Source organism: Chinchilla lanigera, unplaced genomic scaffold (assembly GCF_000276665.1).
Source record: "Chinchilla lanigera isolate Chin_1 unplaced genomic scaffold, ChiLan1.0 scaffold00035, whole genome shotgun sequence".
NCBI lineage: Eukaryota > Metazoa > Chordata > Mammalia > Rodentia > Chinchillidae > Chinchilla > Chinchilla lanigera.
Window position 1 is genome coordinate 14,326,373 of NW_004955436.1, and position 22,132 is coordinate 14,348,504.

A 22,132-nucleotide genomic window follows, 5' to 3' on the forward strand; every position below is an offset into this window, starting at 1 on the left:
ACACACATGCTATATGAACACCCATTCATGGCCTTCCGGTGGTCAGAGCAGCAGGAGGGAGTTGTGACAGGCAGCTGGAGTACAGTGAATCCCTGGGACAATTTGTTTGCTACCAAGTTTTTCTATACATCCTGAAAAATCCAACTTTATCATTCTGTAAATTGTTTCACAACAGGTGCCTTACAGCAGACCGATGGCCATTCACACTTGTACCAGAACGAAGGCCCGAGACTAACGTATAAAATCCTTTCAGTCAGAGAAGCCCATGAGCCTAGGGTTTCTGTGTTCTCCCACTATGTGACTTCAGCCTCACATGTGCTGGCTTTTCTCCCCTTCTGGAGAAGAAGAGGCAACCAGAATCCACTGATCTCACATCTAATGGTAACAGTAAAGGAGAAGCTGAGGGCCACTGGATTCTAGAGGACATGCTTGCATACCACCACATGGTCTTGCATGATAGGACTCCATCTGGACAAAAAGACTAGATGTTTCAGAAGAAGCAGGGCTATTGGTTCATATACACTGTGTCTGGAGTCACTGTGAAGTACTTCTGTATGTATTGTTAACTAATGGTGTTTCCGTGTCTCCTGAACTGCTCCACACTGCCTCCACCATGTAAGGACTTCCTTGGTCAAATCTCCCCATTACCACTGTATTAGTCTGTTTTCTGCAGCTATAATGAAATATCAGAGGATGAGTGATTTACAAAGAAGAGATTTATTTAAATCTCAGATTTGGTGACTGAAAGTCCATGATTGGCAGCACTATCTGGTCACTAGAATCCCGTAGGCTGTATCACAACCTGGAGGAGAACTGGGCACATGGAGAAGACATTAAGCACATAGGGTGGACTCAATGTACAGCAACCTATACTGATGAGAACTAACTCTCCTTGAGGCCACTGAGGTTGGTGCTACTACTGACCCACTTACCTCCCAAGAGGTGCCACTTCTTCAAGGTTCTACCATCTCTCTGCATCATCACACTGAGCACAAAACTTTCAATACATGAAGTTTTAGGGGACACACAAACCATATCCAAACCAGGGCATCCACAAACTCAAGGACTAAAGGTGGCCACAGCAGGAGGCCTTTAGCATCATGTCATAGTCATAGAATGGAGTGTACCTTGGTTCAGAAATTGTCATGACAATTATTAAATAGTCCTTTCCACAGAGAAGGCTCAAGATAGTTAAAACTAGACTGATATGTCCCAGAAGTTTGTTTCCTCCTTGAAGTGGCTGAAGGGCTAAGTTTGTTTAACAGCATAGTTCTTCCCAGCTACCAAAAGCTGTTACTGGTTTCAAATATTCTGCTGTCTTTAGAACATTAAGATCAGCCTTCTTGGTCAGACATGTGGTTCATGCCTATAATCCCAGCACTTGAGAGGCCGAGGCAGGAGGATTGCCACGACTTTGAGGCCAGCCTGGGCTACATAAGCAAGTGCAAGGCCGACCTGCTGCCCTACATAGTGAGACTCTGTCTCAACAACAACAAAAAGATGAGCCTTCTCCAGCATCCACACCAAAATGTATACACACAATTAGATCCTTTCCCTTGGGGCATTTAAGCCTGCTTAGGGCATCTTCTCTGCCAGGGTATCCTGCAGTGCCCAGGCAGAGAATGAAGAAGCAGAAGGATGGCACGGTGAGGGGGCCAGAGACTCACGCACAGTCTACTCCAGCCCAGCTGTGCGATGCACATTAATGTGACAGCCTGTCTGCTCCCCAAGATGAATCACAGAAAATTAGAGATGGGGAAGGGCCTATTAGTTCATCTACTCCATATCCCTGCCAGCTCACAAGCCCTCCCCTATGTCCTGTTTCCTTCCCAGTTTGATTTTAAATAGCATGAGATAGAGACAGAGCTGCTTCCAGAATTCCCTCTGGTGCATCCAGCAAATGCACAGTATTTGATGTTTGCTTCCTCTAATTGTGTACATACAGTACCGTTATGGTTGCTCACTTGGCACACCTCGCCTAGCAATGAAAAAGCTCCTGGATATAATTAGAAAGTGGGGACTTTCCATGTTAGAAAAAGAAATATTCATTTCATAAGAATCAAAGAACTGGTAGAGAAGAAAGAAAGGATGAACAGGGCTCCAGGTTACCTCATTTCAACTTCCTTTTAGCTATACTCTTATTGAGTATTGTTCAACTTTTGCCTTTTTTAAACAATAGCCAGAACTATGACTAAGCAGTGTCATTTTCTTCGGTTTCCACGTTTACTTTGTTTGAAAAGTTTTAACTTTAAAATATTTAATTGAAACAATTGTATCTATTCAAGGTGTACATGATGATAAATGCATATGTTGTGTAATAATTATCACTCTCAGTTAACACCCATCACAACATTAGATCAACATTTTGCGCATTAGATCCCTTGAACTTTCTTTGGTACTAGCTGAAACTATGACTAAGTAGAATTAGTGGTTTTGCTTTCCACATTTACTTCTGCTTCACTCTTTAATTTGATTACTCACCTCCTTTCTGTCTACATGACATGAAAGTTTCCAGCCCGTCGTTGCAATTAAAAGAAAAGCTATTCAAATATTATAGTAGGTAACCTCTTCCACTTCCTAATCATTTTGTCTTTAAAATTTTATCTAAATATAAAAGCAAAACAGTAAGCCTGGCACATCCTTTCTGGGTAGTCTTAAAATGAATGTGCACATTTGCTGCACTGGGATTCAGGCAGTAGGTCTCAGCAATACTTTCTAAAGGGTGTCTGTGCTTACCTTAATCTGCCCTTTCAAGCAAGGCTCACTGCACACGGACCGCACTACTCCACTCTTGTTCATCTGTATTTTGTAATCATCAATGTTCAGTACACCTTCGTGCCAGGTCCCAACGTGCACGTAGTCATAGCGATTAGCTTCTGTGTACTGTAGATTCATGATGTCATACCTGCAAAGCAAGCAACATTTGAGTCTTGTAAGATATGGACATGCTCTAGCAAACAAAGAAATTTAGCAACTAGATCTTAATAAAGAGAAAAAAGCTAGAATAATCACACATCCCAACAACAGCTACTGTAAGAATTTTAGTTTAATTGTTTCCTTTGACTTTTCAGAAAGTATCTGTATTTCCTAAAGAACTATGCATCCATATTTTCTAAAGAAAATATCACTCTCAACCCATTTTCTGATTATAGTCCAAAAATAACTCTATGTGTATTGTGTTGATGATGTCCTTCAAATCATCATTCATTTAATTATTCTTTGAACAAGTTGTAACCCGAGAGAACATTAACTGATATATTTAATTACTTATAATCCAAATATCCTTCACTCATCCACTTTCCATATTCAGATTAATAGAGGGAGGTTTTACCAAGTCTGAAATATTTTTTAGGTGCTAGAAGCACAAGTAACGTGAGAAAGACATCTTTAACTAGTAGGGATGCTGAAAATTTAATATCTTATACATGAGCACTTAAACTGAACTCTTTCCCAGCTAGGACAAACATATTTGGAGTCAAATAATTGGTGTCAGTTATTTCAGTAATTTTAAATGGAGAAACATGAGTAAGGGTAAAGTATACATTTAGGTCTTGTCCTTGTAGTAATGCATATCTTTTTATAAGAATAAATCTTTACTGCAGCTGAGCATGTTCAAGGGGCCACACTTCATTTTTCCAGGGAAGGAAACAGGAATTTCTCCAGTGCAATGGAAAGAATGGAGGACCTGACATCAGATAATACAAGCTGGAGCCCTTCTAACATTCATTAGTACCTAGGAATGTCATCAAGCTCTTCGGGATGAATGTATAGTTTCAATGGTCTAGATGTTGCCATCTTACAATTCACATCCTAAAATGCCAAGCACCAAAGTGATAGTACTAGGAGACAGCTTTGGGGAGGGGACTAGGTCATGAGCACAGTCCTCACAAGAGAGATTTGTTTCCTTTTCCCCTAAAACCTGCCTTTCCTCTTACATCACATGACCCAGTTAGGAAGTGCCATCTGGGCATCAGAAAGCAGGACCTTAGTAGACACCAAACCTGCCGGTGACTTAATGCTGGACTTCCTATGCTCCAGAACTGTGAACAATAAATTTCTACTATGTGTAAGCCACACAGTCTACTGTATTTTGTTATATCAGACCCAGATAGACTAAGACAGTATGTAAAGCCATATCATGGACTCACTCATACTTGTATTTCCACAAGTATTTTAAAATACTCTGGTTTTTCCATTTCTATAAGAGAACTGGGGAAAATGCTTGTGTTGGCATGGCCATTTGTCTCCCAGTCATTGAAAAGTCTCTGGTATTCTTCCATCTTCTTTCCATGTTGTTTTTCACTGCAAGCAAACCGTAACTCATGGGGCAGTGTGCCCAAACTCGGTTTCGCTCCCTTCTTACTGGATCCACAGTGGGATTCTTTTTTTGCCCTTTCCATGCAGAGTTCATGCCCTTCTGGGCTAGAATGAGTCATGGCCTCTAGCTCTGTACGCCTGACCCAAGGAAATGTTAATTAACCCACGCATGTTCCTCTTCCTCAGCTCTCTTCCTCCTGCTGCTCTTCTAATCCACCCTGAAATCTTTCCTCTTTAAACTTCACTGAGACACGATCTTTCTCAGCCTAGCACTCTGGAAAGCTAGTGCTAATCAATCTAAAGTGGCTTCTGAGTACTACTGGCTGTATCTGGCCTGATTCTTTATTTAGATAATGGTTACCCACTCATCGGCATTTCTGCCTGTTCTTAATGTACAAATGTGTCCTGCTGTCCACAGGGTAGTTTCTGGCTTCTCCATATCCAGATTCTGGGAGTTCCCACAAAGTGCTTATTCCGAAAAGAAAAGCAGACTTTGGGAGAGAAAAGAAGCTCTCCTTCACTGGGCAAGCAAAAACTTACCAAGAGTGAGCACAGAGAATGGTGCACCTGGAGCTCAGGATTCATCTTTTGAATATAAATCTTTTGCCTGTAAATCAGTTTCCTAAGACTTATTTCAACTTCCTCAATTACTCTTTCATAAGGGAAATTGGTTCACACTTCATTAACATTTAAAAACCGAAAAATTCACAGTGTTTTGGTATGAAAACACATTTTGAAAAGTCTCAAACACTAGAGGAAAAAAACAAGAAGAAAGAAATACTGAGAGATACCAAAGGGCAAAATACTGACTTACAGAAATGTGTGCACAGTGTGTGTTAATGAATGCTGCTTTTTCTTCTTGACCCAGGCTTCCTATGGGGCATGTTAGCCTTTATTTGGAATATCCTCATGCTGCAAATTACACTTCACAGCATCTTCTCAATGCGTCGGGTTTATGTTGTGTGATGATTAACTAAAATAATTACAAGAGCGAGCCAAAGCATGAGTGGCGATAAGGCAGGAGCTGGAAGCCGCCTGAGGAGGCTGGAACAGTAGCTAAGCAGAGATTAAGCTGACCACCTTCAAGCAGGAGGAATTCATCCCTGAAAAGGCGCCAAGGGGAAAGCTCATAATTTGAATATGTAATTAAACATGGGAGAGAAGCAAGCTGAAATTGGGCCTATGTTTTGGATAACTTACAGATGGAGAAAGGAGGAGAAAACTTGTAATTTATTTGGTATAAAAATCCAGTAAATGTTTAATTGTTTGACCAATCTTACATGTCTATTATTTGTTTATCTGAGTCACCAATTTGAAGATATCAGTATGCAATACAACAACCACTGTTAATTTCCTACCACCTTGTCTGAAATTCTGTATTGCTTGTATTGTTTTTGTGTTATTTTGTAAATGTATGTGTGTTTGTTAATGTGGTTTCATTCTTTTATCTTTAAAATCAAGAAAGAAAAAATATTGAATTATAAAAACAAACAAAAAATGCATCTGACCCTGCACCAGGCACATTGTATGTTTTCTTTTTCAGATTGTGTGGGAAGGCTTTACATTACAAATCTGACCTACTACTGAGTCTCTCTTTCAGTGGAATTCAAGATTATAGTGGTGAGTTTAGAGGGGCAGGTGGTTCCTCTCTGAATTTCAGGTCAGTTTGTTTCTCCTGGTACCACGTCCAAAGGCGCTCAGCATCCCAAACATTTCTATATTTCTCACATCCTGGGTTACCCGTCCCACTCACATCCTGATCAAAAGCTGTCCCTACTAACTGGCAGCGCAGAAGGATCCCTATAAATCCATTAGTTTAATTGCTGACAATGACATCTGTATCCTTCCTGGAGCTGTTGGATTTTAACAGGGAGATTCCCACTTAGGCTCCATAACGGATTATCTGTAGGTAGAACCTGAAGCATCCATAGAAAGAAGAGATACATGGAGAATTACTTAGGGTCACGCATTCTCTTATAGTACTTTTACTATGACATTAAGAAGGTTGCCAGCAATTTTGCCTAATTTTAGGGTTAGCTAGAGAGCAGCATGATGTGACAAAAGATTACAAGCCTCAGAGTCAGGCTACTCTGCTCTCACCACCTTCCTTTTTTTGACTTCAGGTGACTTGCTTAGTTCACCTGACACCTAGTTTAATCATACATAAAAGAAGGATAACGATACACTGGAGCAGTGGGAATTAAGTGACTTGATGCTTCATTTTAACACAACCTGCGCCTTCCTAGAAAGCTATAGCTCTGCAAAATCATAGACTGAAAAATAATAGGGGCCTGTAAGGTTGTGAGAGTACTCTGCAGAGGCCAAACTGAGGGCCTTTCCTCTTTCAGCTGAAGGTTTTAATTCTTCTGCCATTCTAATTATCCCTTTCCTAAGAAAATTTATGTGATTGAAACTGGCATAATTTCTATGTACCAGTTACATAGTGTGCTTATGGATGGCATCAAAGCAAGTGCTGCAGAAAAGATTGTGTGTAAAAGGACTTGGTGTGTGTGTGTGTGTGTGTGTGTGTGTGTGTGTGCATGTGAGAGTGCATAAGCCTATTTAGTTAGGTTTTATGGGATTTTTTGCTTCTCGTTTGATTAGTTCTTTGAAAGCCATTAGAGACTACACCCTAGAAATAAAATTCTTTCCATTCTCTTCCAGGAACAGGTTAGCACACATACAAGTTAGCCTGAGAAAAGGGGTCACATGTGTAGGAGATAGTTCTCTTCACCTACTGAACACTTTAAGTGGAGGCAATATCTGTAGTATTTTCTGACCAGAGTAGCCTGGGGACTGATTGCTCAGAAAGACACATAGCAGTGCAGGCAGTGCTTGGGAGTCTGCTGTTGGCCAGGTGTAATCTCTTTGTGGTCTTTTGGACTTCACAACATGTTCCAGGCCTTCTGAAGGAAGTGTCAGGTGACACCTCGGTAGGGGGATAGCACTGGAAGGTGTTTTGATGTTTTAAATACCAATGTGGTCTTTAGCAATATCCATCTGATACTGACCCAGTGTTTTTAGTGTTTCAGCTGAATCCTTCATGATACCCAGGCATCACGAAACCAAAGGGAGTCCTACTTGCCATCTGTCCTGCACAGAAGGTTCACCATGTTATTCAGAACCATTATAGAAAAGACTGCGTTACCTTCCAGGAGCATCCCCTTTCTCATCAAACCACACCTCCTCTCCAGACACACCGATGAAGGAGGACTTGATGAGGAAGTCCAGGAGCTTGCTGCCGTCGATGGGCTTCATTGCGTCACACAGGCCCACGTGGCCAGGGCAGAGGGCGTGGTGCATGTTCTGCAGCCCATGTGCCATCGCATAGATGGCGTTAATGACAAACCCCATCTTACTGTCCTGGACGTAGTTTTCTTCTAAGCTTTCATTGCCTGTAATAGTAAAAACAGATCTTACCAAGGTCACATTCATCAAGACTGTCTGCATGCTTAACTGTCACATGTTTTCAGGGCTTTCAGGGCAGAGAGGAGAAGCCCAGCTCAGTATGTTTCACACTTGTTGGCAGCTGTGGTATATTCTGTCTGCAAGCAGTTCGTTCAGTTTAATTTTCTCTACTCAATAATGGTTTTATGGGATAAAGAGGGATCTCTACACAAGGTGAAAATGCAGACATTTTATAAGCCAAGCATGGTGGCATACACTTATAATTCTAGCACTCTGAAAGGCAGAGGCCGGAAGATTGTGAGTTCAAGCCCAACCTAGGCAATTTAGAGACTTCATGAGACACTGTCTGAAAACAAAAATACATACATACGTACATACCATAAATAAATAAATAAATAAATGGCCAGGAATATAGTTCAGTGCAAAGGCCTTGAGATCAATTCCCAGGACTGAAAAATTTTTTTTCCTATAAGAGAATCTTTAAGGAGCAATAAAAATAACTCTTATTCTCTTTTGGTTCCTAGGAACTTACACGAAATTCTCTCCCTATCTCATAGTACTGAAGAGCATTCTTTTATGCTCTATGACAATCTGCAACTCATGATGAGTCAGTTTTTAAATTTGCTAGCCCCTGGTGTGTTTTCTTTTGGTGATCCCTCTATTTTCATCATTCTAAGGTCATAAAAACCCAGAGTTTGAATAAAACATAGATATGAAATATCTTTTTATTTATGGCTGCAGTACAGAAATAATTAAGCAAGATTTGCTAATTTTTAGAAGCCTGGGTGAAATATTTCTTGATGGAAGAGTCACACTACACAGTAATTTCAGCCTTTAGGTTTTACCTGTGAATTTCAAAAGCCCTATTATCATTTCTGCCCCAGTAAATGAGTCCCCCAAGCAGCAAAGAGCTTCAGAGGAACAGTACTGCATTAAATCTAAGCTTCATATTGGAAGTCAAATTTTTAGTACTTGCATATGGGTGACAAATTTGGAGACCATTTGAGTTTGATAAAATAAATGTAACAAGTTTGGAAAACAACACGGAATTGGTGTGCACCACTGGCATAATTTGGAGATTTTGTACTTAGTTTCAGAAATGTGCTTCTCTCTGCAGTAAGCTTTCCTTTGCCCATTTAACTGGTAGTGAGGGGTCTACGGGACCCATGCGTGCCCACGGCACTAGAGGTTGGGAAAGTCGGTAGATTCAGCTGCCCGTGGGATTGAGAACAACCTGAGACTCTCTGTGCTTTCTGCCAGCTCCCTCTCTGTTACAGCCTAAGTATTCATTGGACACATGTTCTTGTGCTGAAGGCCCACAGAGGGTATCTAAGAAGTTGAAGACCTTGGAGTTGTTAGAAGGAATGGTAAAGAGTTTTGACTTTGATATTGAGCTCGGGATGAAAATAGAAATTTCTAAAAAGCTCTATTTAAAGGATGCTCCACTTAGATGTAGTTGAAAATGTGCAAAAGATACCAGGATGTCTACCCCCAAGAGTAAGATACAAAATACTCGGCCCAGACAGAAGAGGAAAATCATGTAATTCCAATCCATATTCCAGTTTTGCTTGGTAGGATGCTATTCAAACAGAAATTAGCTAGCGTAATGTTTTCCACATTGAACAGAACCTTTCCAAAAGGAAAGGAGGATTAGAAGAAACAGAGAGGGCATTTTAAAATCAAGCCACATAGACAAAGCATAGAAATTTATATAGGTGGAAAGCAAAAATCCTCCGTGCAACACTGCAAAGTCACTGAAGTTGGGTAACATGTCTGCCACCAAGAATCCCTGAGCTTAATGATGGTTTTCTTTCTCTGTTATGGCAAACTTACTAGGACAATGAGAGAAGGAAATTAGTGACCTTGTCTGATAAGTTTGAGCAAGACTGTATAGGCTATTTTGAGTCCCAAATTCTGGAATCAGAGAAACTTCTAAGGGTGGGAATATTGATTGAACAGTCAAAAACCTTCCATAGAGTGGCCACTTAAAGGGTCCTACTTCATACTAAAACCATTCACCTGAAGTTGTAACTGTTAAAAAAATTGACAGTAGGATCAAAATTATAGGAATAAGTCTATAACATTCTTCACCACATGGAAAATTCTCTATTAGAGAGAAGCCTATGGCCACTGCATTTGATATTCCCATCTTGGTAATGATTGTTTAAGACTTATTTTATCTGTAAAAATTGTGCTGGTGTCCCCAGTACAGGTGTCTTAATCCAGTGGATGTGTAGTGGATACTTCCATGAATAGCACTGAGACAGTAAGTATACTCAGATGCCTGTGAGGTCAGTGTTTTCTTTCTGATCCTTATTTAGCTCAGTCATATAACATATCCAAACCAGGTCACTTTTCAGAGTAAAAGTGAGTGCTACCAGTAATTATTCCAGAACACAGGCATAAAAAGACAAATTGGGAATACTGATTCATGTCTCCTGATCCGTGTGCACTCTAACTATACCTATTTACTGATTTAATTGTAAGTATATATATCCACATATGTATATATATAATATATATATTCAGTACAATTTTTTCATTAATTTTAAATGATTTTACATTTGTTTAACTTTTCTATTTAAAAAAGAAGAAGAATTTATTTAACTTTAGTGTAACTATTTTCAATAATGTTAGTAGCTACCATATTTTTAGTATTAGCTATCTGTAGCACTCAATAAATGAGATTTAATGTTCACTATTTTCCTGCCAAATTGGCAGGAATTTCACCATTTTACAGGTCAGAAAGAGTGTATTCTAACTTGGATTCAAATGCTTTCTTGATCTTTGTTCCTTCTGTTACACTCAGTGGCTATATGTCACAGGTACACAAAGCTACAGAGGAAGTTCCAGAAAAGTGGCAGAGGACAGAGCATCCTGCCAGGTACCAGCATCTTTGCCAAGCCCATGTTGCGGCTTCTCCCTGGGATTGCTCCAGGTGTGCACAGCTGCCTCTCTGACAGAAACTGCTGGCACCCAATCAACTGACAGCAAATATGACAAAGAAGCTGATCCTGTCAGTATCTGTCACACAGAGGAAAGGAGGCTAGACATTTGTTTCCAGGGAATAGTTCCAAAGTAATAGCTCACACTCTTCTCTAACCAAAAATAGCTTCTGTGTAGTGCCAGTCTGTAATGAGCTCATGTACTTCCCTACTCTGGCAGGCTACCAGCTCTACATACAAAGGAGGAGATGACCACTAGCAAACTCTCCCCTCAGCTACTACCCACCTCACCTCTGCTGTCTCCAGTCAAATGAACTATCATTTGGAACATGTGGCATTGAGCTGGAAAATCAGGCAGCCTTTGCAAGATTATCCTCATTACCATAGCAACTGTCCCACATAATGTTGCCAGGATCTATCATGTAATAAATAAAATACATTGCAGGATTCCCTGTCCCCCTAAGGTCAGATATTTTCATGAACAGTGAATAGAACATCAAAAACTAATAACACTGTCACTGGGTGGGAAGGTGAAAACACTCTGATTCCCTGGGCTTTTGTGTCTTTTTATAACACTAGTCTCAAAGTTATTAGTGAGAAGGAGATTTCATGTTTCATTTTCTGTGGTGCATTAACTATTATAGACCACTAGGGTGTCATTAAGCTATTCCCTCTCTAATATACTAAATGGAATCAAATAATTGAGGTTGACTGTGTTTATTTACCTTCCAAAGAATACCTGCCTGACTGCTTCACAATGTTTTGTGAAAATAGCTACGTTGATTCTAAATAGTAATCTTGCTCTTTTTGGCAAAACGCCTGAGGACCATAAATTGTTATCTGAGTGCGGCAGCACACAGGGTCTCCATGGGGGCAGGAAAAGGCAGTGCAGATGTAGAAACAGGAAATTCATGGCGGCTGGGAGAAGGATGGGTAATGCTATCTGCTACCATGTAGGGTGATTACTCAGCAGAGTGGAACAGCAGAAAGCACCCTGGGCCAAGCACCCTAGCCCATGGCATTTAGATGCAGTTCCACCACAGTCTATCAACGACAAATTTCCAAGGAGTTGTGGAATTTGGACAATAGTTTTGACCTCCTTGTGCCTCAGTTTCTGAATCTCAAAAATAACACAGATAGATTTAGATTATCTTCCTAAAGACCTTTCTGCCCTTTAAAGTTGTATGCATTGCTCCTCTGTTCTTCATTTACTAACACCTCTAGCAGAGCCACTGATGTATGTTGTCTTTTCCAGTCTTCACCCCATAATATAAGATAAATTCTCCTATCACCATGTGTCTTAGTTGCTTTCCTCATTACTGAGACACAGTACTTGGCATTCATAGCGTTAAGGAAGAAAGGTTTATTTTGGTTCACAGTTTGTAGAGGTTTCAGTCCATAGTCCCAGGTGGCTCCAGGGCAGGGTGGCACGGCAAAGGGATATGGCAGAGAAGAAACAGCTCATGGCATGGCAGCAGGAAGAGAAAGAACAAGAGAGGATGGAGGGACATAGACCCTTCCAGGCCACACCCCCAGTGACCTACCTCTTCCTCCTCCTCCTTCACCTCCAAACACCACTTTTAGCTATCAGCTCAACGGTGGATTGATCCACTGATAAATGTCACACCCCAACAATCCAGTCACCTCCTCAACCCCCAAATATGTGTGGATGGGGCTTTGCAGGGACAGCTACATGTAAACCATAATGCCACTTTACAGATGAGAAGACCAAAGCACAGAGCAGTCAGGGCATGACTAGGGAGGGCAGGGGTGAATTCTTGTTATGGTTTGTGACCAAATGTCCCCGCAAAGCCTCATACAATCATAGGTACGGGCTTCCAGAATTTATGATTGACTCATGGTCCAATGCAGGGATTATGGGTGTGAGTGCTACAACTGTCCTGGGGAGGGCAGCCTGCATACAATAAAAGGGAGGGAAAAAGGCTTGCTCTCCAGCTCCCCTTTTGCTCTTGTTGCTTTTGCTGTGTTCCGTCACCGTGAACGCTTGCTTTCTGCCATGTGCCACTCTGCCTTGGAGCCAGCAAAGTATGGACTGAAACCTCCACAAACTGTGAGCTAAATAAACCTTTCCTTCCTTTATTTGGGGTGTCAGGTATTTTGTCTCAACAGCAAGAGAAAAGTAAGCAAGACACCACTTCTCCCTTATTCTATGCTTCTTCAAGGAAGGACTCACTCAGGAACCCTTCAAACCTCTCTTCTTACTTAGTGAGAAGAGCAGTGCCTCACTTTGCGGGCAACTTGAGAACAGTAACATGAACATGCTCAGTCCAACTACTGTCCTTTCAAATGGAACAAGGCACTTGACTTAAAGATTCTGGTTGACTGACCTGTGGGAATGTGGCCAATGGCTGTCCTACTAGACCAGTTATTGCATAGGTTAGTCTAGTAAATTCAGGAATCAAGTGTTCAAAAGCCACTTGTGGGCAATATCCAATCCATGTTCCCTTCCAGTTTAATTTTGTTGTTTTTCTGTTTTTGTAGATGTTAAAATAATTTTTCATTAACTCCTAACTTATCTATTGTAAAATGCACAAACGTTTACAGATCAATAAATTTTTACACGGGGCTGGGGATTTAGCTCAGCGGCAAAGCGCCTGCCTGGCAAGCGCAAGGTCGTGAGTTCGGTTCCCGGTACCGGAGAAAAACCAAAAAAAAAAAAAAAAAAAAAAAAAAAAAAAAAAAAAAAATTTTTACACATGTACACATGCATGTAGCTTCTACCAGGAACATGGTGTAGAGCATTTCCAGAAGGTTTTCATTTATTTGGTGTTTTAAATTTATCATAGCAATACCTTAGTCAATGCTTAGAATGCAGACTTTAAGTGCTTCATTTTTTCTGGTGCTATTATAATTGGTACATTTTAAAAATATTGTTGCTAGTATACAGAAATACTATTACTATTTATACCGATTTTCTTGTACTAGGACTTAACTCAGGACCTTGTGCTTACCAGGCAGACACTGTGCTGCTGAGCTATCTCCCTAGCCTTATATACCAATTTTTTTTATCTTGAAAGTTAATTTTAATTCCAATTTATACATTCTTTTGACTGTTCCATATGGTTATATTAACATTACTAATAAAACTGTTGTATAATCTTCATATGTCTACTCCTCAGTCTACTTGTTATTTGGATCCAAATTTTAGAAGGAAACACATTGGCCAGCCTACTGACATCCCAGAAGTTTGTGTGCAAGGACCCATAGCTACCAAGGACAGAAGTAATTTTCATACCCAGGTAGGTATTCCCTGCCAACTCACACTATGCATGCATGTAGCAGCCCCACCCAAAGTAAGGAACCCTATTACAAACAGAATATGGTATTTGTTAGTGAAAATTATTAGCATAATATTCATTGTGCCTGTTTAATGTCCAAAATCAGAAAATATAGACAATATACTGAAAGAATATTTAGTTGTAATAAAGGAATTTTGTTGACACCTGTGCTTTCAATTTTGTTAATGCAACCCCAGCACTATGAACGGAGGTCTAGTGGTGTCACCAATTCAAAACTAGACCCTTGGCATTAACTTCAAATTTTAAAAAATGAACACAGGTTTAATCTACTTCCTCATAAAATAAGTAAGCATTCTGGGAAATACTGCTAAACATGATTTGCCCTGGAGGAAATATTCTTCTGATTTCTTGGCATGTGTAGCTCTCCACTACTTTACTTTATCTGACAGCATTATATATTCAATACACAATTTGATAAAATATCATGCAGGTTGAAACAGAAAGGGCTGCAATTTATATTGTTAACATAGCAAGCAAAAACATGAAATTCACATTCCTTTAAATCGCTCATTTCAGATTTATTGAAGGAAAATTAATAAGGTCTTTTTTAAATAAAAGTAATGACATGAAAAGGCTACAATGCCCTTAATTTTAGTTGAAGGCTTAGGCTGCTAAATTTTCATTACGCTTTTCTAAGGAGAATTTGTAATAAGAGTCAGAATGCCTAGTCTCGCCCATGTTGAAGTCTAGAATTTGTGAATATTTTTTTCCCTTTGACATTACATTTTACTCTTTCCCTAAGGGGTTCTCTCTGTTCACATCACTGAAAAATATGACCCCACCATTATTTTGTATTCAATTTATTAAAATGTAAATTAACTCATATGTAGATTGGAAGAGAAGAAAGGAAGAGTCATTTAAACAAGCATGTTATTATCGCTGTTATTAGTTGAATTCTGATTGCTTTACCCCACCTAGTCTTTACATATGTACACAACAGAGACATTTTTCTAAGTGCACCATCAGAATCTATTATTTAGAGAAAAATTTCCCCAGCTCTTTGACACATAAACAGCAGGCTCCTTGCAAATTGATAATATATAGCAAGCCTCAGTTTCCTGACAATACAATTGCTTTTAGCTAATTCATATTTCAAAAGATTATCATGTGTGTGAAAAACAAGTAAAGACAATCACTGGTGTGTTTAAGTGATGGTGAGGATCAGTTAGTAACATTCAGTTGAACTGAGGGGCCTTTTGTTTCTCTAAAGAGAGAAAACAAGGGCGGCTTGCTGTGTGCCTTGGCTTTTATTATGGTTCTGCAATAAAACAGTGTCATGGAGTTATAAACCACTACCCTTGGGTAACTAAGCATTGCAGGTCTGCAATAAGCATTTGGCAGGTAACTGTAGAGCTGGAGCATTTCGCTAGCAGCTTCAGCAAGTGTGAGAAGTTTGACTCTTATTAAAATTCATCAGGAGCCAGCTCCTTTCTCAGTAAACTGCTGGGTAAGATTCCTTGACCTCTCCATACCTTAGGGAGGTAGAGCTACACTCACAGCACAACTGCTACTTATTTATGGATGCTAGGAAGGTTGCTTTCTTTTAAATATAGAAGAGAGATTTATGGTTTAATTATACTCTGGTTGACTTCCTATCAATGGGTTTTTCTTTTTTAAGTTCCTGTTGTAGCACCTTAGCCTGTGCTAATAAGACAGAATGGATTTTACAGAAATCTGAGAGCTATTGTTAAAAATTTTACTCATCTCTGATCTATTTTATTTAAAGTCTAACACAGCATCTCCCATAACCAATATAGGGTCCTGCTTATTATAAAAAAAAAAAACCCCATAAATTCCATATGGCATTAGCATTTTAAGCTCTTTTTGTTGTTGTTGTTGGTTTTTTTTTTTTTTTTTTTTTTTTTTTTTTTTTTTTTTTTTTTTTTGGTTTTTTTCTTTGTTTTTTTTCCAGTACTTGCAATCGAACTCAAGACCTTGCACTTTCCAGGCAGGTGCTGTGCCGCTGAGCTAATCTCCAGCCCTACATTTTAAGTTCATTTTTATGCATGACTTTTTTCCCAATATTTATTTTTATTAGCACTTTTTTCCAGTATATAATGATTATATTCATCATGGGGAGTTGGTACGTGTACATTACACATCTTAATTTTTTTATGCCCCCATCCCCTCCCTTCTCCCTTCCCTCCAGCTCTTTATGCCCTTCCAATTTATGGAACATGTATCCCTGTTTCCTATTATCTATTTTTTATTTTGCTTTTCAATTGTTTATGCTTTGGGGTTCTCATAGTAGAGAAACCATGGGATATTTAAGTTCGTGTGCATGTACTACTTTTAATGAATACAATACAGCATCCATAACTTGAAAAATGTGGTACATAAAACATTTTACTTTGGGACTATTATAGTTTAATAAAACGTGTTCTCAAAGATTCCTGTGTTGAGGCTCAGTGGCCAGTGCAGCCACACTCAGCTGTGGGGCTTCAGGAAGGTGATTCAGTCATGAAGGCACTAACCTCATCAATGGACTGACCCACTGATGACCTTATAGCTTAGTGGACTCGTGGAAGTGGGGCCTAGCTGGAGGCAGTAGGTCACTGGGCCTGCTTTAAAGGGATACCTTTTCTCAGGCTCCTTCTCTCTTACTCTGCTTCCTGGCTGCCATGAGGCAAGCAACTTTTCTGCATCATACTCTTCCACCATGATGCTCTGCCTCACCCCAGGCCTAGAAACAATGGGCCCCGATGACCATGGACTGACATTGCCGACACAATGAGCCCAAGTCACTCTTTCATCCCTAAAGTATTTTGCCACAGTGCCGAGAAGCTGACTAACACAGGGACATATTAAAGACTCTCGAAACCTTCAGTCTTTTTTCATGAGGATAAAATGGAGGCATGGAACGAAGACTGACATCTCCTGGATATACTGTGAGTTTTAAATATAGGCCATATGGTTTATTATATTCTGCATCACCTAGGATTATGACATACCATGGCTTTTCCAATTCATTTCCCTAGAGCACTTTAGTTAGTAATTTTCATTTATATTTTATGTAGATTTATTAGTCCAGGTAGACTATGACATTATCTGCTCTGGTAGCAAAATTGTAGGGATTTCTTGAGTGTCATGTTACCTTTTATGTGGTTTCCCAATAGCATCTCTTAAATGAATCAAACTTGGAATTCCTGAAGGCATAATATAACTCATAGCTAGTAAGACTTTAGTCATATCTTTCACAGAAACTAAAAGAGTAACTCCTCTAAGATTAACATAGTCAGAAACATATAAGCAAGGAGCTCTTAGCAGAATGTCTTGCAAAAACAAATGCAGAGTCTAGACTTCATGCACACCTGTTTGGATATATTAGCCACATTGCTCATGCTGTAAGAATAATAGTCACAGAAACAAAGAAGCCAAATATATTTCTATAATAAGAAAGATCACCTTGAGAAGTCACTGGGCTGATCCAAATATATTAATACTACATTCAGGAATGGAATGTAAGCACTCTACCCTGTTTAGTAAAATTGCTTTTCATGGGCTATACATGAACAATTCTGAAATAGCTACACATATGAAAAAAACAGTAAATACAATGAATAGCAGATGGCAAAGCAACATTTATCACCATTAGAATGGGTGGTTACAGAAAAGAAAAAAAGGGGAAAGCTATAATAAACCGTTTGAAACCAGAACAGAGATGGAGAAATCAGTATTAATTAAGCTTATTTTAACAAATACATTGATAATTGTATAAAAGTGTTTACATGTGAGTTGGCGCATATATATTTCCTGTTTGCACCTACTGAAGCAACAACGTACCAAAGCCACAAACATACCCTGGTTTATACTGCTATTATTAAAAAATAGTATTCAGGATTCTTTTAAAGAAAGAACCAGTTAGAAGGCAGGGGAAGTCATTTTACAAGATGAACCTGAAACATCTTGTAATGTCAGAAAGAAGTTTTCAGAAAAACAATCTAACTATGTCAAGGGACACTGAAGTCAAGGGAAAATTTTTCAATGGCTAAAGTCTAAATAATTTAAGCAATAAATAAATAATGTAGTATAAATTTAATCCAAAGTATAAAACATATATCTACACTGATAGAAAGAAATGTTCAAATAAAAATAATTGGGGAGAAAGAAATAGTCTTTATATAAAGTATTTCCAAATAATTTATGTGGATACTTTGTCCTCAGCCTCAGATTACAGTGAACTCTTCACTCCTTAAATATGGCATACACATAGTGACTTGCTTTCAAATTTAGGTACATTATAAAAAAACTCTCAAGGTCATTAAAAATAAAGTCTGAGGATCATAACAGCCCAGAAGAACACAAAAAGACATGAAAAATCAACATAATATGATATCCTTGACAGAATTCTGATATAGAAAAAGGAGAAATGGATGAAATCTTTAAGAAGTTTAAGGTTAATAGTAGTATATGAACATCAGTTCATAACTGTAGTGAAAGTTCCACAGCAATATAAGATTTAGCATTTTACACTATTTTTGCAACTTCATTTTAAAAAAGCATTCTATAAGAACCTTTATTTAAAACAAAATCCAAAAATTGGCATTACATCTAGTTTGCCATCAGATAATAAGAGATAACATGATTAAATTTTTGCTAGGAGATGGGATATCAATTACATGCTTTATATGTATTGTTTCATTCACCTCACAAAGAATTATGAGATTAGTGATATTACTATCCTCAGTCATATCAGTATTACTGATGAAAATCCAGAACTCTAGTTTGTGTTAATGTGTCTAAGGTTGCACACCTTGATAATGGCAGTCACTAAAGTAGTATCCAGCTTAACTCTCTCTAGAACTTTCAATCTTAGGAAGTATGTTCTTTCTCTGGCTTAGTAGCAGCCAGGTAATGACATGATGTTGCCTCCAACATCTTATAGAAAGATGTAGTATTATAGCATACTGATAAATGGTTATATGTACAAAAGGAAATTTGCCTCTGGTTGTACCATATATACTTCACAGAGAGGTCTTCCCCAACATTTCATCATGTGATAAGGTTGCCACAAATTATTGCACATGAAGGATGTTTGCATAGAGGCAGAATTTTTTGGCTCTACATACATATGTCCTGTTCATCACTGCACAGAGAAACTTAAAATCAAAACACACACAAAAAAAAAAATTGTGAGGAAATTCCCCACTGAGAGTCAGTGTCATGAATCTATGACCCTCTGGGTGACCTAGCCACAGGATACTGCTTCCCCAAGGTTATTTCCAAATTTCCAGAATGCTCCGCGGTCATTTGTTGTGAGCACAGTTGCTGCCCTTGAAAGGCACCTTATGCTCCAGGGAGTGATATCCACAGAAGGTTAACTTAATAACTGAATTAAGTAAATGGCCCCTTGGGCAGACTTACAGCCATGGCTGCTAATATTAATTTGGGAGCCAGATGATAAAAAACTTTGAAGGGGCTCTGGGGCAGCACAAGGAAGCCCTTCCAGCAGAAACCATGCTCAATGCCTATAACAAAGGCAATTGCTCTGGTGGGATTAGTCAGGTCTTTGCAACCTGACCTTGTTCAAGACTATCAAAACACACTGATGAAAAATGTTCTTGAAGAACATACCCAATTTAGCATCTCTGGCACATTATTTCTGTCAACAGTAAAACTTTTCATTGCTCTATGGAAACTTTGTTATGCATTATATCCTTTATGGACGCAATCTCCACCAGGGGATTCAGCCCTGACATACTCACTGAGCAACATGCCAATATTTCCCTGTTGGCTTCTAGTGTTTTTAACGTGAAGATATATGAGATAGATACAGATGTGGTCAAGGTGCTTCTTTATCTATATTTATTCTTCCTTCAATTTTGGGCCCAAAATGGATTGTCTAATACAATAAGAAAAACATCTTCAACTGAGACTTGAAATTTAAATGAAGTAGGACTGTCCACCAATGTACCTAAATAAATCTTGAAACTATATAAACAAGGGACCAATTTTGAGAGAATGAAAAAGGAAGAGGAAGAACATTCTGATAGTTGTTTAAGGCTCAAAGCCAAGGAAGCATGAATGACCAAGGTTACTTATAATCAAACTGAAATTGAACGGACAGTGGATACCTGTAACTCATTCTAAAGGAAGAAGTCTAGGCTGATATACTAGATTTACACCAAAGCCTGTGTTACTTGAGCACAATCCTGGTTCTGGATGAAAACGCCTCTGACTGTAGAACTCTTGCTTGCCCTGTGTACATGTTCTGGCACATAAGTGGAGCAAAAGAGCAGTATATGTGCATTCAAAGCACCATATTACTTGTAGATTTGCTCTTTTGCAGTTTTTTCCAAGTGAGTTTAACAGAACGACGAAACCTGCTTCTCACTGACATAGAGCAGATAGAGTTTTCACAACACTTTGAAAGAGGTTATAGGTATGGCTTTTGTCCATGTGGGCTGATTTCTAGCATAGCTAGGAACAAAAAGACAGCAGCAGATATGAATTCTACCCTCAACTAGGGATATTAAGGCCATTGTATCAGTTAGTTTGCTGAGAAATGAGTTCTGGCATTAAGGTGTGCATCAAGTGTATACATGCTCTGAAATATTTGGGAAAAGAAAGCAGGGAAAAGATAGATCCCCCTGACACTGTCCACATTGATCAAATATGATAGCTTCTTCCAGTGGCAGGGTCAACAGGAAATCACTGAAAGCATCTTCTCTAAGAACATACCTGGCATTGATTTTTCAACTGTGCTCTCTGAAAGCCCACAGAACTATGAAGCAAAGGTGGCAACAATTTCTTTTTGCCTCATCTAGTGCTGAATCAAAATCATCCGGTGCATCTGCAGCTCCTAACATAACTTGGGCCATAGCTCAGGGCCTGGCAAGTGCGAGGTCCTAAGTTTGATTCCTGGTACCAAATAAATAAATGAATAAATATTTTAAACTGAAACCATCTGCACAATTCCTTGGATTTATTTCAACTTATATTAGCCCAAGAGGAAAGCCTATTGTGTGTGCCAAGGAATACTCCGGTTTAGCAGTGATTTTCTATTGTCTCGGCTTCCTGCAGTTGAAAGCTATTGGGATGCCTGTTACAGAAGCACAGAATAGCTTGTGATGTGAAGGGAAAAGATAGCTGAGGACCATTTTCCTGCCACGAATCCACCACAACTCCCGGAATCTTCTTACCAATTGCAGAACCACTATCCCATTGTCAGACAAGACTCCATCTGCAATATAAGCACTTGTTGCTTGTCTTCATACTACTAAGAGTTACCTAGACAATCTTCTACATTATCTCAATTGTTCTCATACTGAATGACAGCTCAGGAGTAGAATGACGATCTAACTGAGCTTGATTATTATTGATGGTGACTACAGTACATTTAAGAACATTCAAAAGGAAATCTAATATGATGACTATACATTATCACTTGAGATTATTGAATCAAAACTGTAGTATAAAATGAACTGTCTATTTAATATATTAGTCAAATTAGGAGCTCTTAATGTCTATAGAAATAAAATAATGAGCTGTATAAAAATGAAAAAAATGAAAGGGAAAATTTAGGCAATTATTTCAGTCTAAAACATAAATAGAATATTCTTCAAATCCCTTAAAGGTAGAACAAAAACCGTGCTCCATTTAAGTTTGTGAATTCAAAGTGGTTGGAAGGAAATTGTTCAAGATTCATGCTTGTTCATTTCTCTGATGGACAGAAGACATCAGTACCTGGATAACAGTAATTTTGAAAAATTTTTAGAACAAAATTAAAACAACAGTACCAGATTGCTCAGTGAAGTTATTCAACAAAGAAATATTTAATACTGCAGTGATTCTTCTCAATTTGAAAACTGCTCACCCAGTTATCCAGGAAGTTCATTCCACATGTCTAACTCTGCTTTTATCCATGTGTAATAAAGTCAGATTTTGTGGGTGCAACTGTAAGGACAAGGTCTTAGGAGAGGAGCTACGTCACTGAGTCCCGGGAAGCTTCATGGAGCAGACTAGATCTAAGCCTGCCATTAAGTAAGTTTAAGACAAAGAGTAAAGAAAGGAGAAGAAGAAGGGGCCCGAAGTAGCTGCAGTACTGGTAGAGGTATAAAATATAGAGGAAATGCTGAGTGGAACAGAAAGGATCTAGGTTTTTACCAACAAGAGTTTGGAAAAAGAAAGTAATAATCAAAG

General features: G+C 38.9%; 1 protein-coding gene across 1 annotated transcript in view; it reads right to left on the bottom strand.

Moving 5' to 3' along the window:
- Positions 1-22,132, bottom strand: part of Grm1 (glutamate receptor, metabotropic 1) — a 113,112-nt gene that overhangs the window by 61,903 nt on the left and 29,077 nt on the right. Inside the window, exons 3-4 of the mRNA XM_013516588.1 lie at positions 7,466-7,712; positions 2,737-2,905 (exon numbers count right to left, since the gene is read on the bottom strand). Of these exons, the coding sequence (XP_013372042.1) occupies positions 2,737-2,905; positions 7,466-7,712 (416 nt within the window). The remainder of the gene's footprint in view (positions 1-2,736; positions 2,906-7,465; positions 7,713-22,132) is intronic.